We start from the raw sequence: 26,384 nt of genomic DNA, 5'->3' as shown, positions 1-26,384 counted from the left end.
CCGTCTGTCGTAAGCACGCTAAATTTCGAAGGAGAAAAGCTAAGGTGGTCTTAGACGAATATTTCGAGGTGTTACAAACGGAATCACGAAATTAGTATACCCCCTTCCTATGGTGGGGGGTATAAAAAGTAACATCGAAAAATTAAGTCTAAGTTAGAAATTTCGTGGTACTTACAAAATCCTTAATTTATTTCCATACCATGCCCCTAAGTTGGTCCATGTCTGGTGTTGTGGCCCCATTTAAGTACCGAAGTTTGTTGGCCGCAAAGCCGGTGAACAAGGACATAGGAAATGCTCCAACGTCTTATCATCTTCTTCACATGCCCTACACATGCTATCACTTGCCGCACCGATTTTTCATAAGTGCGCTCGTAGTCCTATGTGTCCCGTTATGATATCGAAAGCTATACTGACCTCATTCTTACTTTCTTTAACTTTGTCTTGCCACGATCCGGATCTCCCCATGGGTTATTCACTGTCCTACCGGACGTTTCGGTGTTTCAAAGTGTTACATTCGCGTTCGTCGACCACGCCCATAACTCGGACTGCGTCGACCCGAAAGGCTTCGGGTCATCCTAGTTTATTGATGGCAGTCCTCTGGCCTTTACTACAAAATCGTCTGTTCTTTCATTCCCGGTACCCAGGCGTTAAACTCCTTCTTACACTGTAAGACTGTTCGTGACCTTACCTTCTCGGTTGTTATTGCTCTTACGGCAATTTTACTATCCGTAAAGATGTTCATACTAGACGTCCTCGCGTTAACACCACACCACCTCACGCATTCCGTGATCGCCGGGATCTCTGCTTGCAGCATCGCATTAAGGTCCGGCAGTCGAAAACAGTTCTCAGTCTCTGGGTTCTCAATGTAGACCAGCAGACCCATTTCGTCCTCTAGCTTTGATCCATCTGATCCCCAGATGGCAATCCCAGAGTTCCATTAATGTGCCTCTGGCCGCAGTATCTCTCACTCGACCCTAAGTGTGATCTCAGGTATCCGATCGGAAACCTCTTTTAATCCATTCGGGCGCCCTATCGTCGTCTCGATTATACCACGATGGTATGACCTGTTCCTATCCTCTATCCATTCTCCCATCGCCTTAAGTCTCATAGCCCTAGTGGCTGCCTCACACTTATTCTGTATGTCAATGGATGCGATATCTAGAATAGTCTCCAGTGCTCTCAGCGTTCCGCCTATGCCAAGACAACATATTCTCTGAAACTGTTGTATTATTCTTACGCTGCACTTTTTCTTCATTAACTTCTTCTCGAAATATTCTTAACTTCTCGAAATACTCGTCTAAAACCCCATAGAGTATATATATTCTGGATCGTAATCACATTTGAAGTCGATCTAGCCATGTCCGTCCGTCAGTCGGTCGAAAGCACGCTAATATTCGAAAGAGTAAAGCTAGCCACTTGAAATTTTGCACAAAAAAATTCTTATAAGTGTAAATCTGTAGGGATTGTAAATGGGCCATATCGGTCCATGTTTTGATGTAGCTGCCATATAAACCGATCTGGGATCTTGACTTTTAAAGCCACTAGAGGGCGCAATTCTTATCCAATTTGGCTGAAATTTGGCATGACGTGGTGGTTTCCAAAAACTATGCTGAATGTGGTTGAAATCGGTCCATAACTTGATATAGCCACTAGAGGGCGCAATTCTTATCCGATTTGGCTGTAATTTGGCGTGACGTGTTTTGTTATGACTTCCAACAACTGTGCCATATATGTTTCAAATCGGCCTATAACTTGATATAGCTGTCATATAAACCGATCTGGGATATTGACTTTTTTAATCGTCTAGAGGGCGCAATTATTATCTAGAGGGCACAATCGGATGGCTGATTTTGTATTTGAATTTTGTGCAACGGCTTCTCCCATAACGTTCAACATACGTGTCAAATATGGTCTGAATCGATCTATAGCCTGATACATCTTTCCTATAAGCCGATCTCCCAATGTTACTACTTGAATCCCTAAAGTCCCGAAATGGCTAAAATTGCACACAATGCCTTCCAATATGGTCTTCAACATCAATTCAATTCAATTATGGTTTGAATCACACCAAAACTTGATAAAGCTTCAATAGCATAGCAATTCTTTTTTTATCCTTTGTTTGCCTAAAAAGTGATATTGGGAAAAGAACCCGACAAATGCGATCCATTGTGGAGGATATATACGATTTGGCCCGGCCAAACTTAGCACGCTTTTATTTGTTTTTTTTTTTACGAGAAACTGACCCTTCAAATGTAAAATATTGGGTTGCCCAAAAAGTAATTGCGGATTTTTCATATAGTCGGCGTTGACAAATTTTTTCAGCGGCTTGTGACTCTGTAATTGCATTCTTTCTTCTGTCAGTTATCAGCTGTTAATTTTAGAAAAAAAGTGTAAAAAAAGTATATTTGATTAAAGTTCATTCTAAGTTTTATTAAAAATGCAACTACTTTCTTTTAAAAAATCCGCAATTACTTTTTGGGCAACCCAATACACCTATTAAAATCTGCCTAGAACTAATTTGCGTTATTCATTTTATCTAATATGGCAACTCTTTAGTCGTTTTTCTCGTTATCATGCTGTTTCCTGTTAGACTTTCATTCACCGTCACCAACACTGCTGTTCCACTTTAAATGAACTTCCAATTCTTTACATAGCGGTTGATGCAATCCGTGACATTCAAGGAACTATAATTACCTCATTAAATTCGTAGAAAATACAATGGTTGAAAAAAAAAAAGTTTGGAGTTTGTTTATTAAGTAACATTCAATTAATCTGTTTGAGAACATTACGTTGTTCAAGCCAATGCTAAGACACTTTTCTCCTTTGAAAAATGTGATGCATTTACTGGGCAAAACTTTCGAGGATTACGGAGCATAAAAAGCATTGAAAAGATTTTTGTTTGGGTAAACAGGAAAAGTTTGAAAATGATTTCTTAAGTTTTATTTTGCATGAAAAAACAATTTCCGCTGCCTGTTTCATCCACTGGGTAGATGAAAGTATAACATAATTTAGTCATGACTTCAAACATACGAATCGATGTTGCAATATAACTCCCTGCGCCCCTAAAGGGCGTTATTAATAATCGATTTGGCTGAAATTTTGTATATAGGATTTTGCAGTTACTTCCAACACACGAGGCCGTTGTAGCCGATCAGGCATATATTGGGTTGCCCAAAAAGTAATTGCGGATTTTGTAAAAGAAAGTAAATGCATTTTTAATAAAACTTAGAATGAACTTTAATCAAATATACTTTTTTTACACTTTTTTTCTAAAGCAAGCTAAAAGTAACAGCTGATAACCAACAGAAGAAAGAATGCAATTACAGAGTCACAAGCCGTTGAAAAAATTTGTCAACGCCGACTATATGAAAAACCCGCAATTACTTTTTGGCAACCCATAGATGGCGGTAGTAGTATGAAAAATAAATAATTTCGTGAAAAATTTCCTAAAACGTTTGCTTCTTTTTTCAAGCCGCCAGGGTGTTTTTTTTTTTGTTTATCTGAGCAATTAGAGTCTACACCCAACCAAAGAATCAAAAGTCAATGTGATAAAAAGCCGCAGAAGGCGAAACCAAATAAGAGACGCAGAGTCTGGAGTACAATTTTAGGGATGAAAGAGAAACAGGGAGACTGGTGGTAAAATATTGCATAATTATTACAGTTCTAACACTTTTTAATTACTTCGAAGTACACGAAAATTCATTTAAATTGTATTTCAATTTTATCACTTAAAAAATTTTGTATATTTTTGTAAATTAAACATACAAACATTTGCAACTTTGTAAACATGTTTGTTTTTCATGTAGGGTTACCATATTTGTGGTAAAATTCTCTGAAGAATTCTCGTAACGAATTTTCATGAAAATGTGGCAACATTTTTAGTGAGCGACGCTGTCAAAATAGAAGAGATTCTATTTCAGCGTCATGATACTAGACTCTGACTCTAGCAGCGGCGGTTGTTTGTTTTCCCATATAAAATGCATGTAAAACTACTTGACGCTGACTCTTTGATTGGTTTGGACTCTCAAAAGTAAAGATCTCAATGGATTTGTAAATATGAAAAAAATTTGATAAATAATGATAAATCCGTGATAGGAAAATGACGGCACTTTGCCAACACCGCCTGGTATTATTGTAGATTCTATTTCAGCGTCATGATACTAGACTCTGACTCTAGCGGCGGCGGTTTTTTGCTTTCCCATATAAAATGCATGTAAAACTACTTGAAGCTGACTCTTGACTCTTTGATTGGTTTGGACTCTCAAAACTAAAGATCTCAATGGATTTGTAAATATGAAAAAAAATTTGATAAATAATGAAAAAAAAAAAAATCTTTGAGATCCGTGATAGGAAAATGACGGCACTTTGCCAATACCGCCTGGTATTATTTTGTTCGTGTCGGCGACACATTTGTATTCTTGTCATCGCGCCAGAAGTGTTGTTGAGCTTTGTACTTAAAATATTGAAGCCATTAGAAAATATTTGTTAAACAAATATTTGGTTGCCCAAAAAGTAATTGCGGATTTTTTAAAAGAAAGTAAATACATTTTCAATAAAACTTAAAATGAACTTTAATCAAATATACTTTTTTTACACTTTTTTTCTAAAGCAAACTAAAAGTCACAGCTGCTAACTGACAGAAGAAAGAATGCAATTACAGAGTCACAAGCCGTTGAAAAAATTTGTCAACGCCGACTTTATGAAAAATCCGCAATTACTTTTTGGGCAACCCATAAATAAAAGGTTTAAATACAATTTGTGTGCTTAAAAATCTGCTTAAATACTCGAAAGCGGTGAAAAAGGATATAGTAGAAATTTTAAGGACATTCTACATAAAAAACATGATAGTCTCTTGTGTGGAAAACGATGCTGTGTTGGTATATTCATATGAAAACCACTTCTGGGAATCAATGGATATGGAATCAATTGCTGAATACAAAGAATTGAGGTTGGTCACGGTGTACCATTACTTTATGTAATTACGAGTATTAACACAAATAATCAGAAAAAAATGGTTTTCAATGTTTTTTTTTTTTTTTTTTTTTTGGCCATTCGGAGGCTGAATTATCAATAAAGGTTTGCAACTAAAACCAATAACGGTCTGGTGCTAAAACCAATGAGAGATTGGTATTAAATCCAATACCAGTAATAAGGCTAGTACCAAACGGTTCTAATCATTTTATGTTTCATCTATACCATCCGGTATTGTTCTTGTAACATACGGTGTTGGGTTAGGTTTAAGTGGCAATCTGCCATCAGACTCACTTAGACGTTTTCGTCCATTGTAATACCACAGGAACAAAAGAAGAAAGATGCCTTTTAGTTCCCACCGTTAAACCATCCAGATCACTTTAAAAAGCCTAACAACTTGCGAATGTTCACATTCGCTATATCAGACAGGTTCTCAAAGAAATGAGAACCTAAAATGCAATTCCTTCTGACTGCTAGTGCCGGACACACACACAGAAGGTGTTCTATAGTCTCATCCTCTTCGATGTCCTCACAGCTTCTGCCAGGGTCGTTGCTGGCAACCTTCAGTCTGTCAGCATGTTTTCCGATTAGACAGTGAACTGTCATGACGGACACAATGACTGAGACGTCTGTTCTAGCCAATGACAGCAAAGCGGTAGACCTCTTCAAGTATAGATTAGACCACATAGTTTTGGAGTGCTCATACGATGTGCTTTACTATCAATACAGTATGGCACTGAAATGAGCACGTTTGGTATCAACTTTTCTCTGGGTGTAAGCTTCCTCGTGTTATTTTTTGTATCCAAACTTAGAAAAACCGTCAATAATGAATAGAAAGCTGGGAAATTGCGGTTGATGTCTAATTAGTGGAGCTGGGCAGATCTTACTACAAACAGGGTATCGAAGCTATTGAAAATAGCTGAAAAAAGTGTATCCAGTTAAAAGGAGAGAAAAAAGAAAATTTTCCACAAATTTGTTGTTTCTATATAAGGTAGTCTATTTTGGGGCCGCCCTCGTACGTACACGTGGCAAATATGGTCCAAATCGTTTTATAATGACCAATCGCACGAAAAACTGTTCAATTAAAAGTTTAATTGAAAATAAAAATTAATTGAACCAATCATGTTTTGATAGAATCTAGATTTTTATACCCTCTACCATAGGATGGTGGTGGTATATATTCTTGATCGTCATGACAGTTTAAGTCGATCTAGCCATATCCGCTCGTCCGTCCGTCCGCCGAAAGCACGCTAACATTCGAAGAAGTTAAGCTAGGCGCTTGCAATTTTGTACAAATACTTCTTAATATAGTGTAGATCGGTTGGTATTGTAAATGGCCCAACTCGGTCCAAGTTTTTAATATAGCTGCTGTATAAACCGATCTTGGGTCTTGCTTCTAGAGCTTTAAAAGTCGATTTGGCTGAATTTTTGCATCAAGTTTTCTAGTATGACTCCCAATAACTGTGCCAAGTATAGGCTATATCAGTCCATAAACTAAATATAGGCGCCATATAAACCGATCTCCCGATTAGACTTTTTGGACTTCTAGAGGCCGCAATTCTTATCCAATATGGTTGAAATTTTGCATATGTTGTTCTGGTATGATTTCCAACAACTGTTCCAAGTGTGGTCTTAAACGGTAAATAACCTGATGTAGCTGCCATATAAATCGATCTCCCAGTTTGACTTTTTGAGCCTCCGGAGGGCGTAGTTATTACTCAATTTACCTGAAATTTTGGGGTGCGCTGTTTTTCTATTGAAAAAAGTCATTCAAAGAACTTGAAAAATGCGATCCATGGTGGAGGGTATATAAGATTCAGTTCGGCCGAACTTAGCCCGCTTTTACTTGCTTTCCATTACGATCATGATTGAAATTTCGGCAATTTTCAATTAAAAAATTAATTGATTCAATAATTTTTAAATTGAATCTGAACTTTTTATACCTACCACCATAAGATGGGGTATACTAATCTAGTCATACCGTTTGTAACACCTCGAAATAATTATCTGCGGTCTCATAAAGTATGTATATTCGGAATCGTCTCGAAATTCTGAGTCGATCTAGCCATGTCTGTCCGTCCGCCTGTCTGTAGAAATCACGATAGCAGTCGAACGCGTAAAGCCAGCCGTTTGAAATTTTGTACAGACACTTCTTATTGATGTAGATCGTTGGGGATTGCAAATGGGCCATATCGGTTCAGATTTGGATATAGCCCCCATATAAATTGATCCCCCGATTTGACTTCTTGAGCCCCCAAAAGCCTCAATTTCCATCCGATTTGGCTAAAAGTATGATCCGAATGGGTCTATAAACAGATATAGCCCCCATATAAACCGATGCCCGGATTTGAATTATTGAGCCCTTAGAAGCCTCAATTTTCATCCGATTTAACTAAAATTTGGAACAATTTGATCCGATGTGGCTGAAATTTGGAACAAGGACTTAGGTTATGTCTTCCAACATCCATGCCTAGTATGATCCGAATTGGCCTATTAACAGATACAACCCCCATATAAACCGATCCCTGAATTTGACTTCTTGAGCCCCTTGAAGTCTCAATTTTCATCCGATTTGGCTGACATTTGGAACAAAGACTTGAGTTATGAATTCCAACAACCATGCCCTGTATGATCCGAGTTGGACTATAACCTGATATTGCTCCCATATAAACCGATCCCACGATTTTAATTCTTGAACCCCTAGAAGCATCAATTTGCATCCGCTTTGGCTAAAATTTGGAACAATGACTTGTGTTATGACTTCCAAAATCCATGCAAAGTACTATCCGAATCGGTCTATTAACAGATATAGCCCCATATAAACCGATCTTCGGATGACTTCTTGACTTCTTGAGCCTTTAAAAGCCTACATTTTCACCTGATATTGGTTAAAATTCGGTCCCAAAAAGCTATCTCATGACTTACAACATCTGTGCCAAGTTTTATCCGAATCGGTCAACACGGTGATATAGGCCCTCCTAACTACCGATATCCCGATAGAACTTCTTGAGATTAAAATAATTCAAATACAAAGTCAGTTAATAAGGGTACATTTCTACCAGAATCCATGGTGGTGGGTAACCAACATACGGCCCGGTCAAAGTTAGAACGCTTTTACTTATTTAATGCAACATTTGCATATTACGTATTCAATTAAAAAATTATTTAAATTTCCAATTAATTTTTCAATTGATCTAATTAAAGAAATAATTGAAATTTTTAAATTTTCAATTACATTTTTAATTGATCCACTTAAAAATTAATTGGATGTTTCGAAAATTTCAATCTTTTTTTTTTAATTGAATCAATTAAAAATGTAATTGAAAATTTAAAAATTTCTATCATTTCTTGAATTGGATCAATTAAAAAATTAATAGGAAATTTAAAAAATTTTCAATAATTTTTTTAATTGAATATGCAATTTTTTTAATTGAATATGCAATTTTTTTAATTGAAATTATTTTCAATCGCCTTTTTCAAAAACTGTGATTGGGATTATAATTTTCTTGATTGTAGGAGTTTCAATTAAAAAATTAATTGAATGAATTAATTTCGTGATTGAAATTATTTTTATTTTTTTCTGTGTATAGAGCGATATTCTTATCCAATGACTTCTATTGGGTTGCCCAAAAAGTAATTGCGGATTTTTCATATAGTCGGCGTTGATAAATTTTTTCACAGCTTGTGACTCTGTAATTGCATTCTTTAGAAAAAAAGTGTAAAAAAAGTATATTTGATTAAAGTTCATTCTGTGTTTTATTAAAAATTCATTTACTTTCTTTTAAAAAATCCGCAATTACTTTTTGGGCAACCATACTATGGTCTATTCGTCTAAGACCCCATACAGTGTACATTTTCTTGATGGTCATTTCAGGTTAAGTCGATCCAGCCATTTCCGTTCGTCTGTCCGTCAGTTGTGATTGTAAATGGGCTAAATCGGTCCACGATTTATTGTAGCAGCCATATAAACCGATCTTCCGACTAGACTTCTTGAGCCCCTAGAGGGCACAATTCTTTTCCAATTTGGCTCGTAGTGTTTTGTTATGACTTCCAACAACTCTGAGACGTATTGTCTAAATCAGTCAATAATCTGAAATAGCTGCCATTTAAACTGATCCCCGATTTGGCGCAATTCTTATCGCTTTAGGCTGACATTTCCACCTACTGCTCAATACTTGACCGGATCCAAAGGATCGCTTGTTTGTGCTTCACAGCCGCACTGAGGACGACACCATCTGATGCACTAAATTTAATGCTACATCTTATGCCTCTGAACATTGTGGCCACAAAAATTGCGGCGACCACTGCCGTGAGGTTAAGGGAGCTTTCTCATTGGTCATGTGGCGGCAATATCCGATGTTCTAGGCAGTGTGAAGTACACCCTACCTGAGCCGCTTTTTGATAAAAATTACTATACCACCACCATTCCTGATAGAAGCGATTGGAACTACGATATCCCTGGTAACAGAAGTTACATAGACTTCTATACGGATGGTTCCAAACTAAACGACCAGGTGGGTTTTTGGGGTGTACTCTAAAGATCTAGTACTGGTCGTATCGAAAGGGTTACCCGACCACCGCAGTGTGTATCAAGCAGAGATCCTTGCAATTAAGGAAGTGGTGGAATGGCTAAGATATAATGTCATAACGACGATTGTCATAAATATCTTCTCAGACAGCCAGGCAGTCATTAAATCCCTGGACACAACGAGATGGCTGAACAGTTCAAAATTCACCTGTTCTGGGTGCCGGACCACAGAGATATCCTATGGAATTCTAAAGTAGACGAGTTTGCGAGACTAGGAACTACCTTACACATTCCAGGGAAACTGGAATCTGTGGATATGCCTCTAGCGACAGGTAACCTAATTTTTCAGTACCATACCCGAAGGACACCGAATGATAAATGGTCACAAAGAGCGGGCTGTGAGCTTTCCCAAGCTATGTGGCCTGATTTAGACTTGAAGAGGTCTACCGCTTTGCTGTCACTGGCTAGAACAGACGTCTCAGTCATTGTGTCCGTCAAGACAGGTCACTGTTTAATCGGAAATCATGCTGACAGACTGAAGGTTACCAGCAATGACTTTTGCAGAAGCTGTAGGGACATCGAGGAAGAAGAGGCAATAGAACACCTTCTGTGAGTGTGTCCCACACTAGAAGTGAGAAGGAGTTCCATTTTAGATTCTCATTTCTTTGAGAAACTGTCTGATTTAGAGGATGTGAACATTCGCAAGATGTTGGGCTTTTTAAAGAGCGATCTGGATGGTTTAACGGTAGGAACTATTGGGTTGCCCAAAAAGTAATTGCGGATTTGATTTGATTTGATTAAAGTTCATTCTAAGTTTTATTAAAAATGCATTTACTTTCTTTTAAAAAATCCGCAATTACTTTTTGGGCAACCCAATAGAAGCCATCTTCCTTCTTCTGTTCCTGTGGTGGTATCACAATGGACGAAAACGTCTAAGTGAGTCTGATAGCAGACCGCCACTTAAACCTAATCCAGGCTGAAATTTTGCACATATGGTTTTGGTATGATTTCCCATAAATTCGCCAAGCATGGTCTAAATCGGATTATAACTTGATATGGCTGCCACATAAACCGATCTCCCGATGGACTCTGAATGGCTCAATTATTACTCAATTTGCCTGAAATTTAAATCGCTGCAAAAATTTTTACTTCTGAAATGTTGGATTTTATCAAAATATTAATCGATCCGTTCTTGATTTAGATTATACCTCTTGGAATGTTTTTAAATTTTTTCTTAAATTTTAATATTTTTTTGCTGATTTTGTATTAACAAAATGTTTTTACCCACACTTACACTCTTTGTTTGCCGCTTTTTGAAACAGTTTCATTCCCCGAATTGCAACTACGATGGAATTGTTTTTGACTCCTCCTGTGGAAGCATTCCAAATATCCGTTTATGGAAGCGATGGGTAGAGATACATTTTACTCGAAAACCGGATGCTTTATGACAATGCCTCCATTAGCTCAATTGTCAGAAATTGATTGATTTCCCCATCGAATTTCATGCAGTTTGTTAACAACTCTACGACGACAGACAAACATATGGCAAGCAAAAAGTTGCATTGCTGTCTTGCCGAGAACTGGCAATACGAGAGTTAATTGAATAATTAAGTCATTGCATATGTAAAGACCGACATATGGATGAATGCATAGAATTGGTTAAAGTACAGACTAACTGACTTATGGTCAAGTGAAATGAAAAGAAGGTGAGAAGTGATTTAAAGACTATGGAGGAGCTAAATAGAGGCAAGGAACTGCGCCTACAGCATTCAAATCAATATAAGTTAAATTTCAGAACTATTCATTTCAGAATATATTGGGTTGCCCAAAAAGTAATTGCGGATTTTTCATATAGTCGGCGTTGAAAAATTTTTTCACAGCTTGTGACTCTGTAATTGCATTCTTTCTTCTGTCAGTTATCAGCTGTTACTTTTAGCTTGCTTTAGAAAAAAAGTGTAAAAAAAGTATATTTGATTAAAGTTCATTCTAAGTTTTATTAAAAATGCATTTACTTTCTTTTAAAAAATCCGCATTTACTTTTTGGGCAACCCAATACATATTTACATATGTATGCGTCTGTTTGTCTATTGAAATCTTAATACAATCTTCAAAATGAATGCCATCAACCCGAAACTAAAAATCTCAGATATTGGTGAAGAAATTGGCATGAATATTAGTTCTAATATCGTATCGTATACCGCGTTTCTAGAGGCTGCTCTGTGTAATATTAAATCAAATATAGCCATACAAACAATAGTCTATTAGTTTATAAAAAAAACCCAATTGCGATTTGTAGGAATTATTTAAAATTGATTCCTAATGATAATAATTCTCAATAAACGTGCCATCGATTTAAAAGTAAAACAAACAGAACAGAACAGACAGACAAGGGCGAAACTCGAGACTGATTAAGAACAATAATAAGAATTGAATGCATAAGGCAAATCCGGGAAGATTATTATAACCTTAACCATAAGCATGGAGGTATATCAACTTTATCATGTCATTTTTAGCTCATCGACATACTGATCTGAGGCCCTACAAAGTATGTATTTCTTAAAGCCCATGTGGGTATAGAGGGTTTCATGTTGAAATGTAGCAGTTTCTATACCCACCACCAAAGGAAGGGGGTATATTCATTTTGTCATTCCGTTTGCAACACATCGAAATATCCATTTTCGACCCTATAAACTATATATATTCTTGATCAGAGTAAAAATCTAAGACGATCTTGCCATGTCCGTCCGTCTGTTGAAATCACGCTACAGTCTTTACAAATAGAGATATTGGGCCGAAACTTTATACAGATTCTTTTCTTGTTCATGAGCATCATAAGTTCGAAGATGGGCTATATCGGACTATATCTTGATATAGCCCCCATATAGACCGATCCGCCGATTTAGGGTCTTAGGCCCATAAAAGCCACATTTATTATGCGACTTTGCTGAAATTTGGGACAGTTAGTTGTGTTAGGCCAGTCGATAAATTTCTTCAATTTGGCCCCGATCGGTTCAGATTTGAATATAGCTGCCATATAGACCGATCTCTCGATTTAAGGTTATCGGCCCATAAAAGGCGCATTTATTGTCCGATGTCGACGAAATTTGGGACAATGAGTAAAGTTAGGCCCCTCAACATATTTCTGCAATATGACCTAGATCGGTTCAGATTTGAAGATAGCTGCCATATAGACCGATCTCTCGATTTAAGGTTATCGGCCCATAAAAGGCGCATTTATTGTCCGATTTCGCCAAAATTTGGCACAATGAGTAAAGTTAGGCCCCTCGACATATTTCTGCAATCTGGCCCAGATCGGTTCAAATTTGAATATAACTGGCATATAGACCGATCTCTCGATTTAAGGTCTTCGGCCTATAAAAAGCGCATTTATTGTCCGATGTCTCCGAAATTTGGGATAATGAGTAAAGTTAGGCTCCTCGACATATTTCTGCAATATGGCCCAGATCGGTTCAAATTTGGATATAGCTGTCATATAGACCGATTTCTCGATTTAAGGTTATCGGCCCATAAAAGGCGCATTTATTGCCCGATGTCGACGAAATTTGGGACAATGAGTAAAGTTAGGCCCCTCGACATATTTCTGCAATATGGCCTAGATCGGTTCAGATTTGGATATAGCTGCCATATAGACCGATTTCTCGAATTAAGGTTTTCGGCCCATAAGAGACGCATTTATGTCGACGAAAATTTGGAAAAGTTAGGCACTTCGACATCCTTCTTCAATTTGGCCCAGATCAGTTAAGATTTGGGTATAGCTGCCATATAGACCGATCTCTTGATTTAAGGTCTTGGCCCCATAAAAGGCACATTTATAATTCGATTTTGCTGAAATTTGACACATTGACTTTTGTTAGACTTTTCGACATCCGTGTCGAGTATGGTTCAGATGGGTCCATATTTGGCTAGGGCCACCAAAAAGACCAATATTTTTTTCTACAAAATTTAACAATGACTTGTACTTATAAGACCACTCAATGTCCGTGTCGAATTTGATCCAAATCGGACCATATTTCGATATAGCTGCTATGGGGGCATAAATCATGCATTTTTCACCGGAATATGACTAAAGCTGGTTTACATGTATACCAGGTGGTGGGTATCCCGGCCCGGCCCGGCCTAACCTAACGCTTTTTTACTTGTTAATTTTGAATTTTGTAAAGATCGGACCAAAATTGTGGCTACTACAACCTTAATAGGCCATATAGGATGAAAGATATATATGGGAGCTTAATCTGGTCCGACTTGAAATTGAGATTTTGATGATGAAATTTTGGACACGTATTGGAGCGTCAAATAAAACATCCTGTGCTAAATTTTGTCAAGATCGGATCAAAATTGTAGCGACTCGATTTTCAAAGTCTATATCGGATGAACTATTGGGTTGCCCAAAAAGAAATTGCGGATTTTTTAAAAGAAAGTAAATGCATTTTTAATAAAACTTAGAATGAACTTTAATAAAATATACTTTTTTACAATTTTTTACTAAAGCAAGCTAAAAGTGACAGCTGATAACTGACAGAAGAAAGAATGCAATTACAGAGTCACAAGATGTGAAAAAATTTGTTAACGCCGACTATATGAAAAATCCGCAATTACTTTTTGGGCAACTCAATATATATATACATGGAAGCTACATCTGAATCTGAACCGATTTTTGTGAAATTTTGCACACTTATTGGGAAGTCAAATAAAACATGCAATGCAGTGCGACACCTCTTTGGAGAGAAGTTTTACATAGCATAGTACCCCACAAATATTGCCAGCATTAGGAAGGGAAAACTACCGCTGAAAATTTTTTGTGATGGTCTCGCCAGGATTCGAACCCAGGCGTTCAACGTCAAAGGCGGACATGCTAACCTCTGCGCTACGATGACAGGGAGCTAAATCTAAATCTGCTCCGATTTTTTCCAAAATCAATTTTGTTCGTCATTGGACCAAAAAAGAGACTTGCGTAAACTTTCATTACAATCGGACAACAAATGCGACCTACATCGCGATCACAATAATACATGGACAGACAGACGGACATAGCTTAATCGAATCAGGTAGTAATTCTATGCCGAGCGGTATACCTGTCAATGGGTTTAGCTCTTCTCCTCCATAGCGTTGCAAACAAATGCACAAAGTTGAAATACCCTGTACAACAGTGGTGGTGTAGCATAAAAAAAGTAAAAGCATGCTAAGTTCGGCCAGGCCGCACCGATCCATCGTGGATCGCATTCATCAAGTTCTTTGCTCGAGATCTCATTACAGGAAACAGACAGTGAAAGCATGCAAAATTAGGCAGGGGCGAATCTTGGGAACCCACCACCATGGATTCTGCTAAAAATTTATTTAAAATAAATTTAGTTGAAGGGCAACATTTTACTCTACATACCAAACTTCTGTCTCAAACCAGCAAAAATTAAAGCTGACTGGTTTATATGGGAGCCATATCAGATTATAGACTGATTTGGACCGTACTTGGCACAGTTGTTGAAAGGCATAACTAAACACTGCATGGTCATTTTCAGTCAAATCGGACAAAAATTGCGGCTTGTAAGGGCACAAGTGGACAAATCGGGAGATCGGTTTATATGGGAGCTATATCTAAATCTGAACTGATATGGCCCATTTGCAATCCCCAATGACCTACATCAATATTAAGTATCTGTGAAAATTTTTAAGTGGCTAGCTTTACGCGTTTGACCGCTATCGTGATTTCGACGGACGCACGGACCGACATGGCTAGATCGACTCAGAACGCCGAGAAGATCAAGAAAATATATACTTTATGGGGTCTTAGACAAATATTTCGAGATGTTACAAACGGAATGACTACATTAGTATACCACCATAAAGGCATAAAATGAATAATAAATAATAATTGCTATGCTCTTGGGCCATAATGGGCAACATCCCAGACCATAGTAGTCATTGAAAAAAATTTCAGCCAAATCGGACAAGAATTGCGCCCTATAGGTGCTTAAGAAGTCAAATCGGGTGATCGGTAGAGATGGGTTTCTAGCGGGTAAATACCCAGTGCTTGGGTATTTACCCACTAGGGTATTTATAATTTTGCAGATATCTTGGGCATAAAAACATTTTCCAAAAAATGTTTGATGACTTCCTATTCTTGGTATATAAACCTGTCCGCTGTATATATATCCATATCGGGAGTTCGGTCTATATGGCAGCTATATCCAAATATGGTCTGATCTGGAGGATATTCAACAGAAAGGTGTAGAGGGGTGCCAAAACGCACTGCTTCAAATTTCATCAAAATGAAAAATATGACTTTTATTGGCTCAATACCCTTTATCTGGAGATCGGCCTATATGGCAGCTATATGCAAATATGTTTCGATCTGAACAAAAATGTGTGGAGGTCTATCGAAACACACCGTGCCAAATTTCATCGAAATCGGATGAAAAATGTTTCTTTTATGGACTCAATAGCCTAATTCGGGAGATCGGCCTGTATGGCAGCCATATTCAAATATGGTCCCATCTAGATGATATTCAACAAAAAGTTGTAGAGGTCTATCAAAACTCACTGTTACAAATTTCATCAAAATCGGAGGAGAAATGCTCCTCTTATGAGCTCAATACTCTATATCGGAAAATTGGTCTGTATGGCAGCTATATCCAAAAATGGTCCGATCTGGACCATATTCAACAAATAGGTGGAGGGGTCTTCCAGAATGTACTGTGCCAATTTTATTAAATTTTATTAAATTCGGATGAAAAATGCTCCTTTTATAGGCTCAATAACCTTTCTCTGGAGATAGGCCTATATGGCTGCTATATTCAAATATGGTCCGATATGAAGCACATTCGACAGGAATGGGTAGTGGTCTACCAGAACTCACTGTGCCAAATTTCATTGAATTTGGGTTATAAATGGATCTTCTATGGCCTTAATACCCTATATCGGGAGATCGGGCGGTCGGTCTATAGGACAGCTATATCCAAATATAGTCCGATCTGGATCACACTTCACAGAAATGAGTAGGGGTCTACCAGACCTCACAGTGCCAAATTTCATCGAAATCGGATGAAAAAATACCAATATATTGCCTCAAGACTTTAAGTCTGAAGATCGGCCTATATAGCGGCAATGTAAAACTAAATTCCGATTTTATGAGATCAGAAGGTCAGGTTTACAAACAATGCGAAATCATTAATTTTTTTTTTTTGGAAAATGTTTTTATGCCCAAGATATCTGCAAAACTATAAATACCCAGATGTTGGTTATAAATGGGTAAATACCCAAGTATTTACCCAATTTACCGGGTAAATACCTTTTGGGTATTTACCCATCGCCCATATCTAGTGATCGGTTTATACGGAAGCTATATAAGATTAAGAACTGATTTAGACTATACTTGCCATAGTTGTTGAAAGTCAAAATAGAACACCTCATACAAAATTCAGCCAAATCGGATAAGAGTTGCACCCTCTAGAGCCTCAAGAAGTCAAGACCCAAGATCGGTTAATATATACATCAAAACATGAACCGATATGGCCCATTTACAATCCCAACTAACCTACTCTAAGGAAGTATTTTTGCATACACTCGGAGATATTTTCCATGAAATTCGGTATTACTTATCTAAACCAGCTCTGTATTTTTCTACCCCTTACGTCGTTAATGGGTTAATTATTTTAATCCAAGTCCAAACAGCATTGGCATCTCTTATATTTGTTTACCTTGGGGGCTGGGGGGAGCATACAATTGCGAGCGAATATAGACAATGTATTTGACTGTTGATGATGATAACTGAGTTTCGGCAGGCAGACAGGGAACAAAACGATTGGACATTAACTAGGTGAAGCTTGAGGTGGCCTTTAGCACTCACTCATTGTGTCGGACTGAATGTTACATCAACATTATTTGAAGCGTAATTAGAACAAATTAAAGTAAATACTTTGAATGTAATACGAGACGCTAATGAGGAGGTGATATCAATTAACTAATTTTGATTAATTAACTATGGTGCTGTGAAAACTATTTAGGGGACTATAAATTTAATGGAGAACATACATATTTACGAAAAGATGCCTAGTCAATGGGAATGCTGATGACATGCAAATGTTTAATTTTAAAATTAAACAATTTTAGATAAGCCTTATTAAAGGCATGGATATAACAAGTAAAAGCGTGCTAAGTTAGGCCGGGCCGAATCTTCGGAACCCACCACCATGGACTGGAGAAATGTATACAAAACTAATTTAGTTGAAGGGCATAATTTTATTCTATGTACCAAACTTCTGTCAAACCAGAAAAATTTAAGCTTTTTAGGAACCGAACAACAATGATCGAGACACCGTTTTACATGGGAGCTATATCAAGTTATAGGCTGATTTGGACCATACTTGGCATAGTTGTTGAAAATCGTAATAGAACACCGCATGCAAAATTTCAGCCATATTGGACAAAAATTGCGGCTTGTAAGGACTCAAGAAGTCAAATCGGGAGATCGGTTTATATGGGATATATATTAGGTTATAGACTGATTTGGATCATACTTGGCACAGTTGTTGAAAGTCGTAATAGAACACCGCATGCAAAATTTCAGCCAAATTGGACAAAATTGCGGCTTGTAAGGACTCAAGAAGTCAAATCGGGATATCGGTTTATATGGGAGCTATATCAGGTTATTGACCGATTTGGACAGTACATGATAAAGTTGTTGGAAGTCGTATAGGAACACTACATGCAAAATTTCAGCCAAATCGGACAAAAATTGCGGCTTGTAAGGATTCAATAAGTTAAATCGGGAGATCGGTTTATATGGGAGCTATATCAGGTTATGGACTGATTTGGACCATACTTGGCACAGTTGTTGAAAGTCGTAATAGAACACCGCATGCAAAATTTCAGCCAAATTGGATAAAAATTGCGGCTTCTAGGGGTGAAAGAATTCAAATCAGGAAATCGGTTTATATGGGAGCTATATCAGGTTATTGCCCGATTTGGGTCGTACTTGACATGGTGGTTGAAAGTCATTACAAAACACTACATGCTCAGTTTCAGCCAAGCCGGACAAATATTGCGGCTTCCAGGGGCTCAAGAAGTCAATTCGGGAGATCGGGGTATATGGGAGCTATAGCAGGTTATAGACCGATTTGAACCATACTTGGCATGGTTGTTAAAAGTCATTACAAAACACTACATGCTCAGTTTCAGCCAAATCGGATATATATTGCGGCTTCCAGGGGCTCAAGAAGTCAAATCGGGAGATCGGTTTATATGGGAGCTATTGCAGGTTCTTGAACGATTTGGACCGTACTTGACACAATTGTTGGAAGTCATAACAGGAAACTACATAAAAAATTTCAGCCAAATCGGACAAAAATTACGACTTCCACGGGTTCAAAAAGTCAAATCCCGAGATCGGTTTATATTGAAGCTATATCTTAATCTGAACGATATGACCCTTTAGTAAACCCCAACCATCTACATCAATAGTAAGTAATGTGCAAATTTGCTCATGAACATTCCACTATGGAACAGGGTCAAACTTCTCACATATCAATTAGTGCAGCCCGATTCAAGTTTAAGTTCAATGATATGGGGTCTCCTTTTTATAGCCGAGTCCGAACGGCGTGCCTCAGTGCGATACCTCTTTGGAAAGAAGTTTTACATGGCATAGTACGTCACAAGTGTTGCCAGCATTAGGAGGGGAAAACCACCACTGAAAATTATTTTCTGATGGTTTCGCCAGGATTCGAACCCAGGTGTTCAGCGTCATAGGCGGACATGCTAACCTCTGCGCTACTGTGGCCTGCAATACAATAGTTAGTATCTGAGCAAAAATGCAAGCGGCTAGCTTTACGCGTTCGACCGCTATCGTGATTTCGACAGACAGAAGGACGGACGGGCATGGTTAGATCGACTCAGAACGTCGAGACGATCAACCACCCATTGTATGGTGGTGGGTATAAAAAGTGATACCAGATGTCATTGTTCCATTTTTTTGCCATATTGGACTATAATTGCTCGTTTGTCAGATTTCGATGAAATCTCTTTATACATTATTTAGGGCATTTATATTGACGTAGTCCTTTTATCAGACTTTTTTAAAAAAAGGGAAACAAGTAAAACCATATTAAGTTCGGCCGTACCGAATTTTATATACCCTCCACATCACATTTGTTAAGTTCTTTGTCTGGTATCTTTTTATGGGCAAACAAAGCATAATCGATAAAAATTGCCATGCTATTGGAGCCATATTTCAGCTAACTCGGATAACAATTGCGCCCTCTAAAGGCTTAAGAATTATAATGGGAGATCGGTTTATATGGAAGCTATTTATATCAGGTTATGAACCGATTTATACTATACTTGGTATAGTTGTCAAAAGTCAAAACAAAACAAAACATTTCATGCAAAATTTCAGTCAAATCGGGATATATTGGTTGCCCAAAAAGTAATTGCAGATTTTTCATATAGTCGGCGTTGAAAAATTTTTTCAACGGCTTGTGACTCTGTAATTGCATTCTTTCTTCTGTCAGTTATCAGCTGTTACTTTTAGCTTGCTTTAGAAAAAAAGTGTAAAAAAAGTATATTTGATTAAAGTTCATTCTAAGTTTTATTAAAAATGCATTCACTTTCTTTTAAAAAATCTGCAATTACTTTTTGGGCAACCCAAAATATGAGCCCTGTATCGGCCCATGAATTCAAGCCGAACCGATTTTGATTATAAAAGGTGATTTCTTAGCTATTATTTTTTAGCAACACTGGTTTAAATAGCTCACGCACGTTTCGTGTTTTGTTTCAAAAATCTTCAGTTTGGTCTATAATTTAACCATGAATCATCTTCCAACCGAACAACGCTTGCAAATTATTGATTTTTATTATCACAATGCGTGCTCTGTTAAGAAAGTTCTCCGCGCGCGCAACGAAGCTCATTTTTAGCTCAATGGGTAGGTAAATAGGCAGATTTGTCGATTTTGCAGTGAAGATTAGCCAGAAGCATTGCAAGAGCTACCAATGCATCCAGAAAAAGCCACAGTTTGGTGCGGTTTATAGGCTGGTGGCATCATTGGACCGTACTTCTTCAAAGATGATGCGAATCGTAACGCAACTGTGAATGGTGAGCGCTATCGTGGGATGATATCCAACTTTTTTTTTTTTGCCCAAAATGCAAGAGCTTGACATGCATGATATGTGGTTTCAACAAGACGGTGTCACATACCACACAGCACGCGTAACAATGAAATGAATGAGAGACGAGTTCGGTGAACATTTTATTTCACGTTCGGGACCGGCGATTTAACGCCTTTAGACTATTTTTTTGAGGGGCTATGTTAAAACTCATGTCTGTATAGACAAGCCCGCTTCAACTGACGCATTAAAAGACAACATTAAACCATTTATTCGTGAGATACTGGCCGTAACATTGGAAAGAGTATGCCAAAATTGGACTAAGCGGATGGACCATTTGAGGCGCAGTCAGGGTCAACATTTGCATGAAATAATCTTCAAACATTCAATTATATGGGCTGTACTATCAATTCAAATAAAGATTTCATGAATTTTTCTGCGTTTTTATGTGCTTTTTTTTAATTCCTTTAGCTCTTAAAAATCACCCTCTAGTTTCAATCGTCCACTTTACGCCAATCCAAATTTCATTAGGATACCCCATTCATTAGGATACCCCATTCATTAGGATACCCCATTCATTAGGATACCCCATTCATTAGGATACCCCATTCATTAGGATACCCCATTCATTAGGATACCCCATTCATTAGGATAACTCGCAACTAGAATTTTTCTAAGACAGCTCTATTTTTGGGTATTTTTCTACCCATTTGTCGTTAATGGGTTATTTTGTATCGGACAACTCATTGATATGAGAGAATTATTCCCGACGCTCCTTAATTCAATGTTCATGGGAAAATTTCCATTTGCAACAGTTCTCAGTGACCTCTTCGAAAAGATCAGCAGTTCCTTCTTCCTTTTCTGGTCGAAGGTAGGTCAGAGTATGTTGGCAGTCCGGCATCCGTGAATTCGGCTCCCACCTGAACGTCGCCTCCTCACTAGCCAATCCTTCTACTATGATCAGGAGATCCACAAATGGCAGGTGTGTAAGTCCGACGACAGGTTAGCTCCCGCTGAGGGGCACCTCCTGGCATATTCGTCCTTCTTTTCATTTTCCAGGATATTAACGTGTTCGGGAATATATACTAGCGCCATGTCATGTCATGCCATGTCATTAGTCTGAGGTTTATTCAGTGAATCCAAACACTCCGCCACGCATTGCGACCACACTGTCCTCAAGACCCTGAAAGCCGCATACAAACGCAAATTTGCCACGAACATGCGACTAAGAAACACGGACAAACTTCTCAATGAGTGCTGCCCGATTCATAATAAAGCTCATTGATAAGGGGCCTCCTTATTATAGACTTGTGCGTACGGCATACCGCAGTGCGACACCTCTTTGGGGAGAAGTTTTTACATGGCAAAGTACCTCACAAATGTCACCAGCATTAGCAGAGGATAAGCACCGCTGAAAATTTTTTCCGATGTTCTTGCCAGACATACTAATCTCTGCGCTAGGGTGGACGTCATACTTTTCAAATAAATCTTGAGTTTGGAAGATGGCAAATCCCTTTCAGGAATTTCTTTTCGGCTATAGTTATAGCACAGACCTCTGCATGAAGTACCATACATTCGACCAGCAGACTCAACTCCATACCGATGTTGAGTGTCTAGGAGTCCCAGTCCCTGACTCCACCTTGAAGCCAACGAATGAAGACCGAGATCTCATTCTCTTTAAAAGCAGCATACCACTCCCTGCCCGGAAAGCGAAACACGAAGATTATTCCTCAAATCGGTATCGGTGCCTGGTAGTCTGAGACCCTATTTCTATAAGGCATAGTACCTCACAAATGTTGCCAGCGCTGAAAATTTTTTCCGATATTCTCGCCAGGATTCGAATCCAGACCTACTGCGTCATAGGCGAACATGCTAACCTCTGCGCTACGGTGGCCAGAGTGAATACCGTCTGGTCAGATTAAGGTCGAGGTACCAATAACCCGAACAACAAGGTAGCAGGAGCCGATGGTTTACCAGCTGAAACATTTATAACCGGAGGCAACACGCTGATGATGCAAACTTTAGCTCATCTAGGTTATGTAAGTCTGGACAAGGGAAGCCGGAACCGTTGATCGTAATTTCAGCCTAATGTTAGGTTAGGTTGGATTTAATGTAGGATTGGATGTTACAGTTTTGCCGGATATTAGAATTAACGATCTGATATTAAGGGTTAGGAATCTCAGACTTAAACTTTATAAAAAAATTTGTGAGTTTAGTAATTTTTTCTGATTTTAAGTAAAATTTTGGTTTTGGAATTTTTTTTTTGTTAAAGATTTGAAATCTTCTCCATTGATTTGTGTAAAGTAATGTAAACAACGAATGTAAACAATTTTAACAGGGCAAATGATGAAACGATTGTGAAACCGGATGAAATCTAAAACTAGAAGCAAAATAATAAAATCTAATCAGCTTTACGAACGTCATCATCATTATCATCATTGCCATTGGAAATGCCATAGTCAGCATTTTTCCACCAAAAACCTTATCATGATGATGATGATCATCATCATCAAACAGCAGCCGTGATTATTTGAAAGTACAGGGCTTCAAGGTAGAATGTGCAGACTGCTCTCGGGGATTTCCAGGGCATGTGTAACCTGAGGCGATTAGAAATGTAAGTGCCATCGAAGCATATAAAAGTGGAAAGCATTTGAGTTTTTCAAAGCACAAGCTAATCAAGGGTGAAAGGAAGTGCACAATATGAATAAAATTTTGGTAAGTCGATGCCGTAAAGCATTTGCCAGAATTGTAGTGTGACATTTGAAAGGATTATTTGGGGATTTTTAATACAAATCCTTCCACGTTTTCTTCTTTCATTGTAGGTGACAATTGTTGCCTTGGCAGTTATAAATTGCGCTGCCAATGGCTCGCCTTATGGCAGTAAATATGGAGGCTATGGAGGTGGTGGCGGCGGCGGCGGTGGAGGTGGTGGAGGAGGAGGTGGTAGTGGTGGAGGCGGTTTTGGTCCTGGCGGCGGTGGTGGCTCTGGCTTAGCAGGTCATGATGGCGGAGGCTTTGGCCCAGGATCAGGCGGTGGTCAGGGAGGAGGTTTAGGCGGTGGTAAAGGCAGTGGCTTTGGATCAGGAGCTGGCTCAGGTTTGGGTGGAGGTGCTGGAGGCTTTGGTCCTGGTGGCAGCGGTGGTCTTGGTGGCCATGGCGGTGGTGGTGGACCCGGCAGCGGAGGTTTCGGTGGTTCCGGCAATGGTTTAGGCGGTGGCCATGGAGGTGGCGGCGGTTTTGGCTCCGGCTCCGGTTCCGGTTTAGGCGGTGGCAGTGGAGGTTTCAGTGGATCTGGTGGACCTGGTGGTCATAGTGGCGGTTCCAGTGGAGGAGGATTGGGAGGTCATGGCAGTGGTCAGGGCAGTGGTCTGGGCGGTGGTCGAGGCTTTGGCTCAGGATCTGGCTCTGGCTCTGGTTTGGGAGGTGGTTCCGCTGGTCACAGCAGCTTTTCTAGCAGCAGCTCCGGCTTCGGCGGACCTGGATCTGGTGGTTCAAGCGGTCACGGTTTGAGTGGTCAAGGTTTTGGTAGCGGCGGTGGTGGTGGCAGCGGCTTTGGCTCAGGTAGCGGCGGTGGCGGTGGCTTCGGCAGTGGTGGTGGAGGCGGCGGTGGTTATGGTGGTGGTAGCGGTGGAGGCTACGGTGGAGGTGGCTACAAGAAACACGGCTACTAGGAAGTCATCAACGAAACTATTTTCCCATGTCATATATTAACTGTGATCATTACAAAAACGGCAATAAAAGTGATTCATTTCATAAAAAAAAAATTTATGTTCTATGGTTGTGCTTTATTTTAATACTCAAAGAAATTTGTTAGTTAAAACAATAAAAAAAAATTTGCTGCTAAAACAACAACAACGATTACAAACCTAGGTTGGGTAAGGTTAGGTTAGGCTGGCAGTATATTAACAGATTCACTGAGAACATTTAAGTCCATGGTGATGCCAAAGTAGCGACAGACCAGATCTTCAGTGGGAATTGGCCCACCCACTGGTAAACCGAGAACGCTACCAACTCGGCTACCGGGGAGAACTAACCTACAATCTTAGCCGAATAATCTGGGCATACAAAATACCTAGCTTAACGCTTTTAAAATTTTTCTCAATTTTTCGACAAACAGAGGGACCTCGTTCAATCGATTTTCAGAACATTATCCCCTCTAAGGTTGGTGTTTTTACTGCCCCAAAGACCATATCGGGTCTTAGTACAATGCAAATGCTAAATTGTCCATTCACATATCAATGAGTGCTGTTCGATTCAAGCTTAAGCTCAATGATAAGGGGGCGCCCCCTTTTTATAGCCGAGTCCGAACGGCTTGCCGCAGTGCGACACCTCTTTGGGGGGAAGTTTTAATATGGCGCAGTGTCGCATTAAGAGGGTAATCACCGCTGAAAATGTTTTTTAATGTTGTGGTCGTTAGGATTCTTTGAGGACTTGTGTGCTTATGTTGCCGACTTGATTATTCTGGCCATAGGTACATTCTGGGATATTCAGTCTAAGATTTTGGCCACGGCTCTTAGGCCAACGTCCTCTTGGGCTACTGGATTCAGTTTAGAGGTGAATGCCAGGATGACTGAATTTTTGTTATTCTCGAGTATGAGAAAATGGCTTGATTTTAAACTGCCGAGACTTCAAGGGACAGGCTTGGAACTGTCAAACTCGGGTGTTATTCCGCATAGTTCACTCCATTATGGTCCAAATCGCAATTCTTTTCTTTTATCCTATCCTTTCCTTTGTTTGCCTAAAAAAAAGATACCGGGGAAAGAACTCGACATATGCGATCCATGGTGGAGGGTATTTAAGATTCGGCCCGGCCGAACTTAGCACGCTTTTACTTGTTATTTGATTTATTGTGTCTTTAGAATTTTTTTAATAAAGGACAAATGTTGACAAATGTGAAAACAGATGAAACCTTAAACTTGCTGCAAGAAAATTAGCAAACTTTAAGTTTAAGCAGCTATTTTGACTATTGTCATTAACATCACCAACATCATCATTGCCATTGACCAACATCATCATTGGCATTGGACAAATCATGGTTTGCGTTTTTCACTAACATTTTTCAACATCAACATCACAGCAGCCGTAATAATTCCAAGAATATTTCCATTTTGTAACCTGAGACCATTAGAGATGGAAGTGGCATCGAAGCATTTAAAAATGGAAATCATTTCAGTCTTTCAAAGCACAAGCTAAGCTACTATGAAAGAAATTCTTCATTATGAATCAAATTTTGGTAAGATGATGCGGAAAATAATTTGCCGGAAAGGATTATTAAAGGATTTTGACACAAATTCTTTTCTTTTGTCCTAGAGGTAACAATTGGTACCTTGGCAGTTATAAATTGCGCTGCCCGTGGCTCGCCTTATGGCTGTAAATATGAAAAAGCTACACAGGTGGTGTCGGCAGTGGAGGTTATAAAGGCGTCGGTGGAGGCTATGTCTATGGAGGTGGTAGAGGCTCTAGAATAGGAGCTTAGGATGGTGGAAAAAGGAGCATTCGCCAAAGAAGTGATGGTCAAAGAAGCGGTGTTCAAAGAAGCGGTGGTCGAAGAAGCGGTGGTCGAAGAAGCGGTGGTCAAATAAGCGGTGGTCGAAGAAGCGGTGGTCAAATAAGCGGTGGTCAAAGAAGCGGTGGTCAAATAAGCGGTGGTCGAAGAAGCGGTGGTCAAAGAAGCGGTGGTCAAAGAAGCGGTGGTCAAAGAAGCGGTGGTCAAAAAAGCGGTGATCGAAGAAGCGGTGGTCGAAGAAGCGGTGATCAAAGAAGCGGTGATCAA

The 26,384-nt window shown here is 39.0% G+C and overlaps 2 protein-coding genes across 2 annotated transcripts in view; one reads left to right on the top strand and one right to left on the bottom strand.

Moving 5' to 3' along the window:
- The window catches only part of LOC106086997 (tyrosine-protein kinase receptor torso), a 147,592-nt gene that overhangs the window by 64,793 nt on the left and 56,415 nt on the right, over positions 1–26,384 (bottom strand). The window lies entirely within an intron of this gene.
- LOC106087965 (uncharacterized) lies at positions 23,218–24,379 on the top strand. Its single transcript, XM_013253197.2, has 2 exons — positions 23,218–23,326; positions 23,434–24,379. The coding sequence occupies exons 1-2, from the start codon at positions 23,312–23,314 to the stop codon at positions 24,280–24,282; spliced, it is 864 nt and encodes a 287-aa protein (XP_013108651.2). The 5' UTR covers positions 23,218–23,311; the 3' UTR covers positions 24,283–24,379.

Source organism: Stomoxys calcitrans, chromosome 5 (assembly GCF_963082655.1).
Source record: "Stomoxys calcitrans chromosome 5, idStoCalc2.1, whole genome shotgun sequence".
NCBI classification, from domain to species: Eukaryota; Metazoa; Arthropoda; class Insecta; order Diptera; family Muscidae; genus Stomoxys; species Stomoxys calcitrans.
Note: the sequence above shows the minus strand (reverse complement) of the source record. Positions and strands in the feature narration are given on the sequence as shown.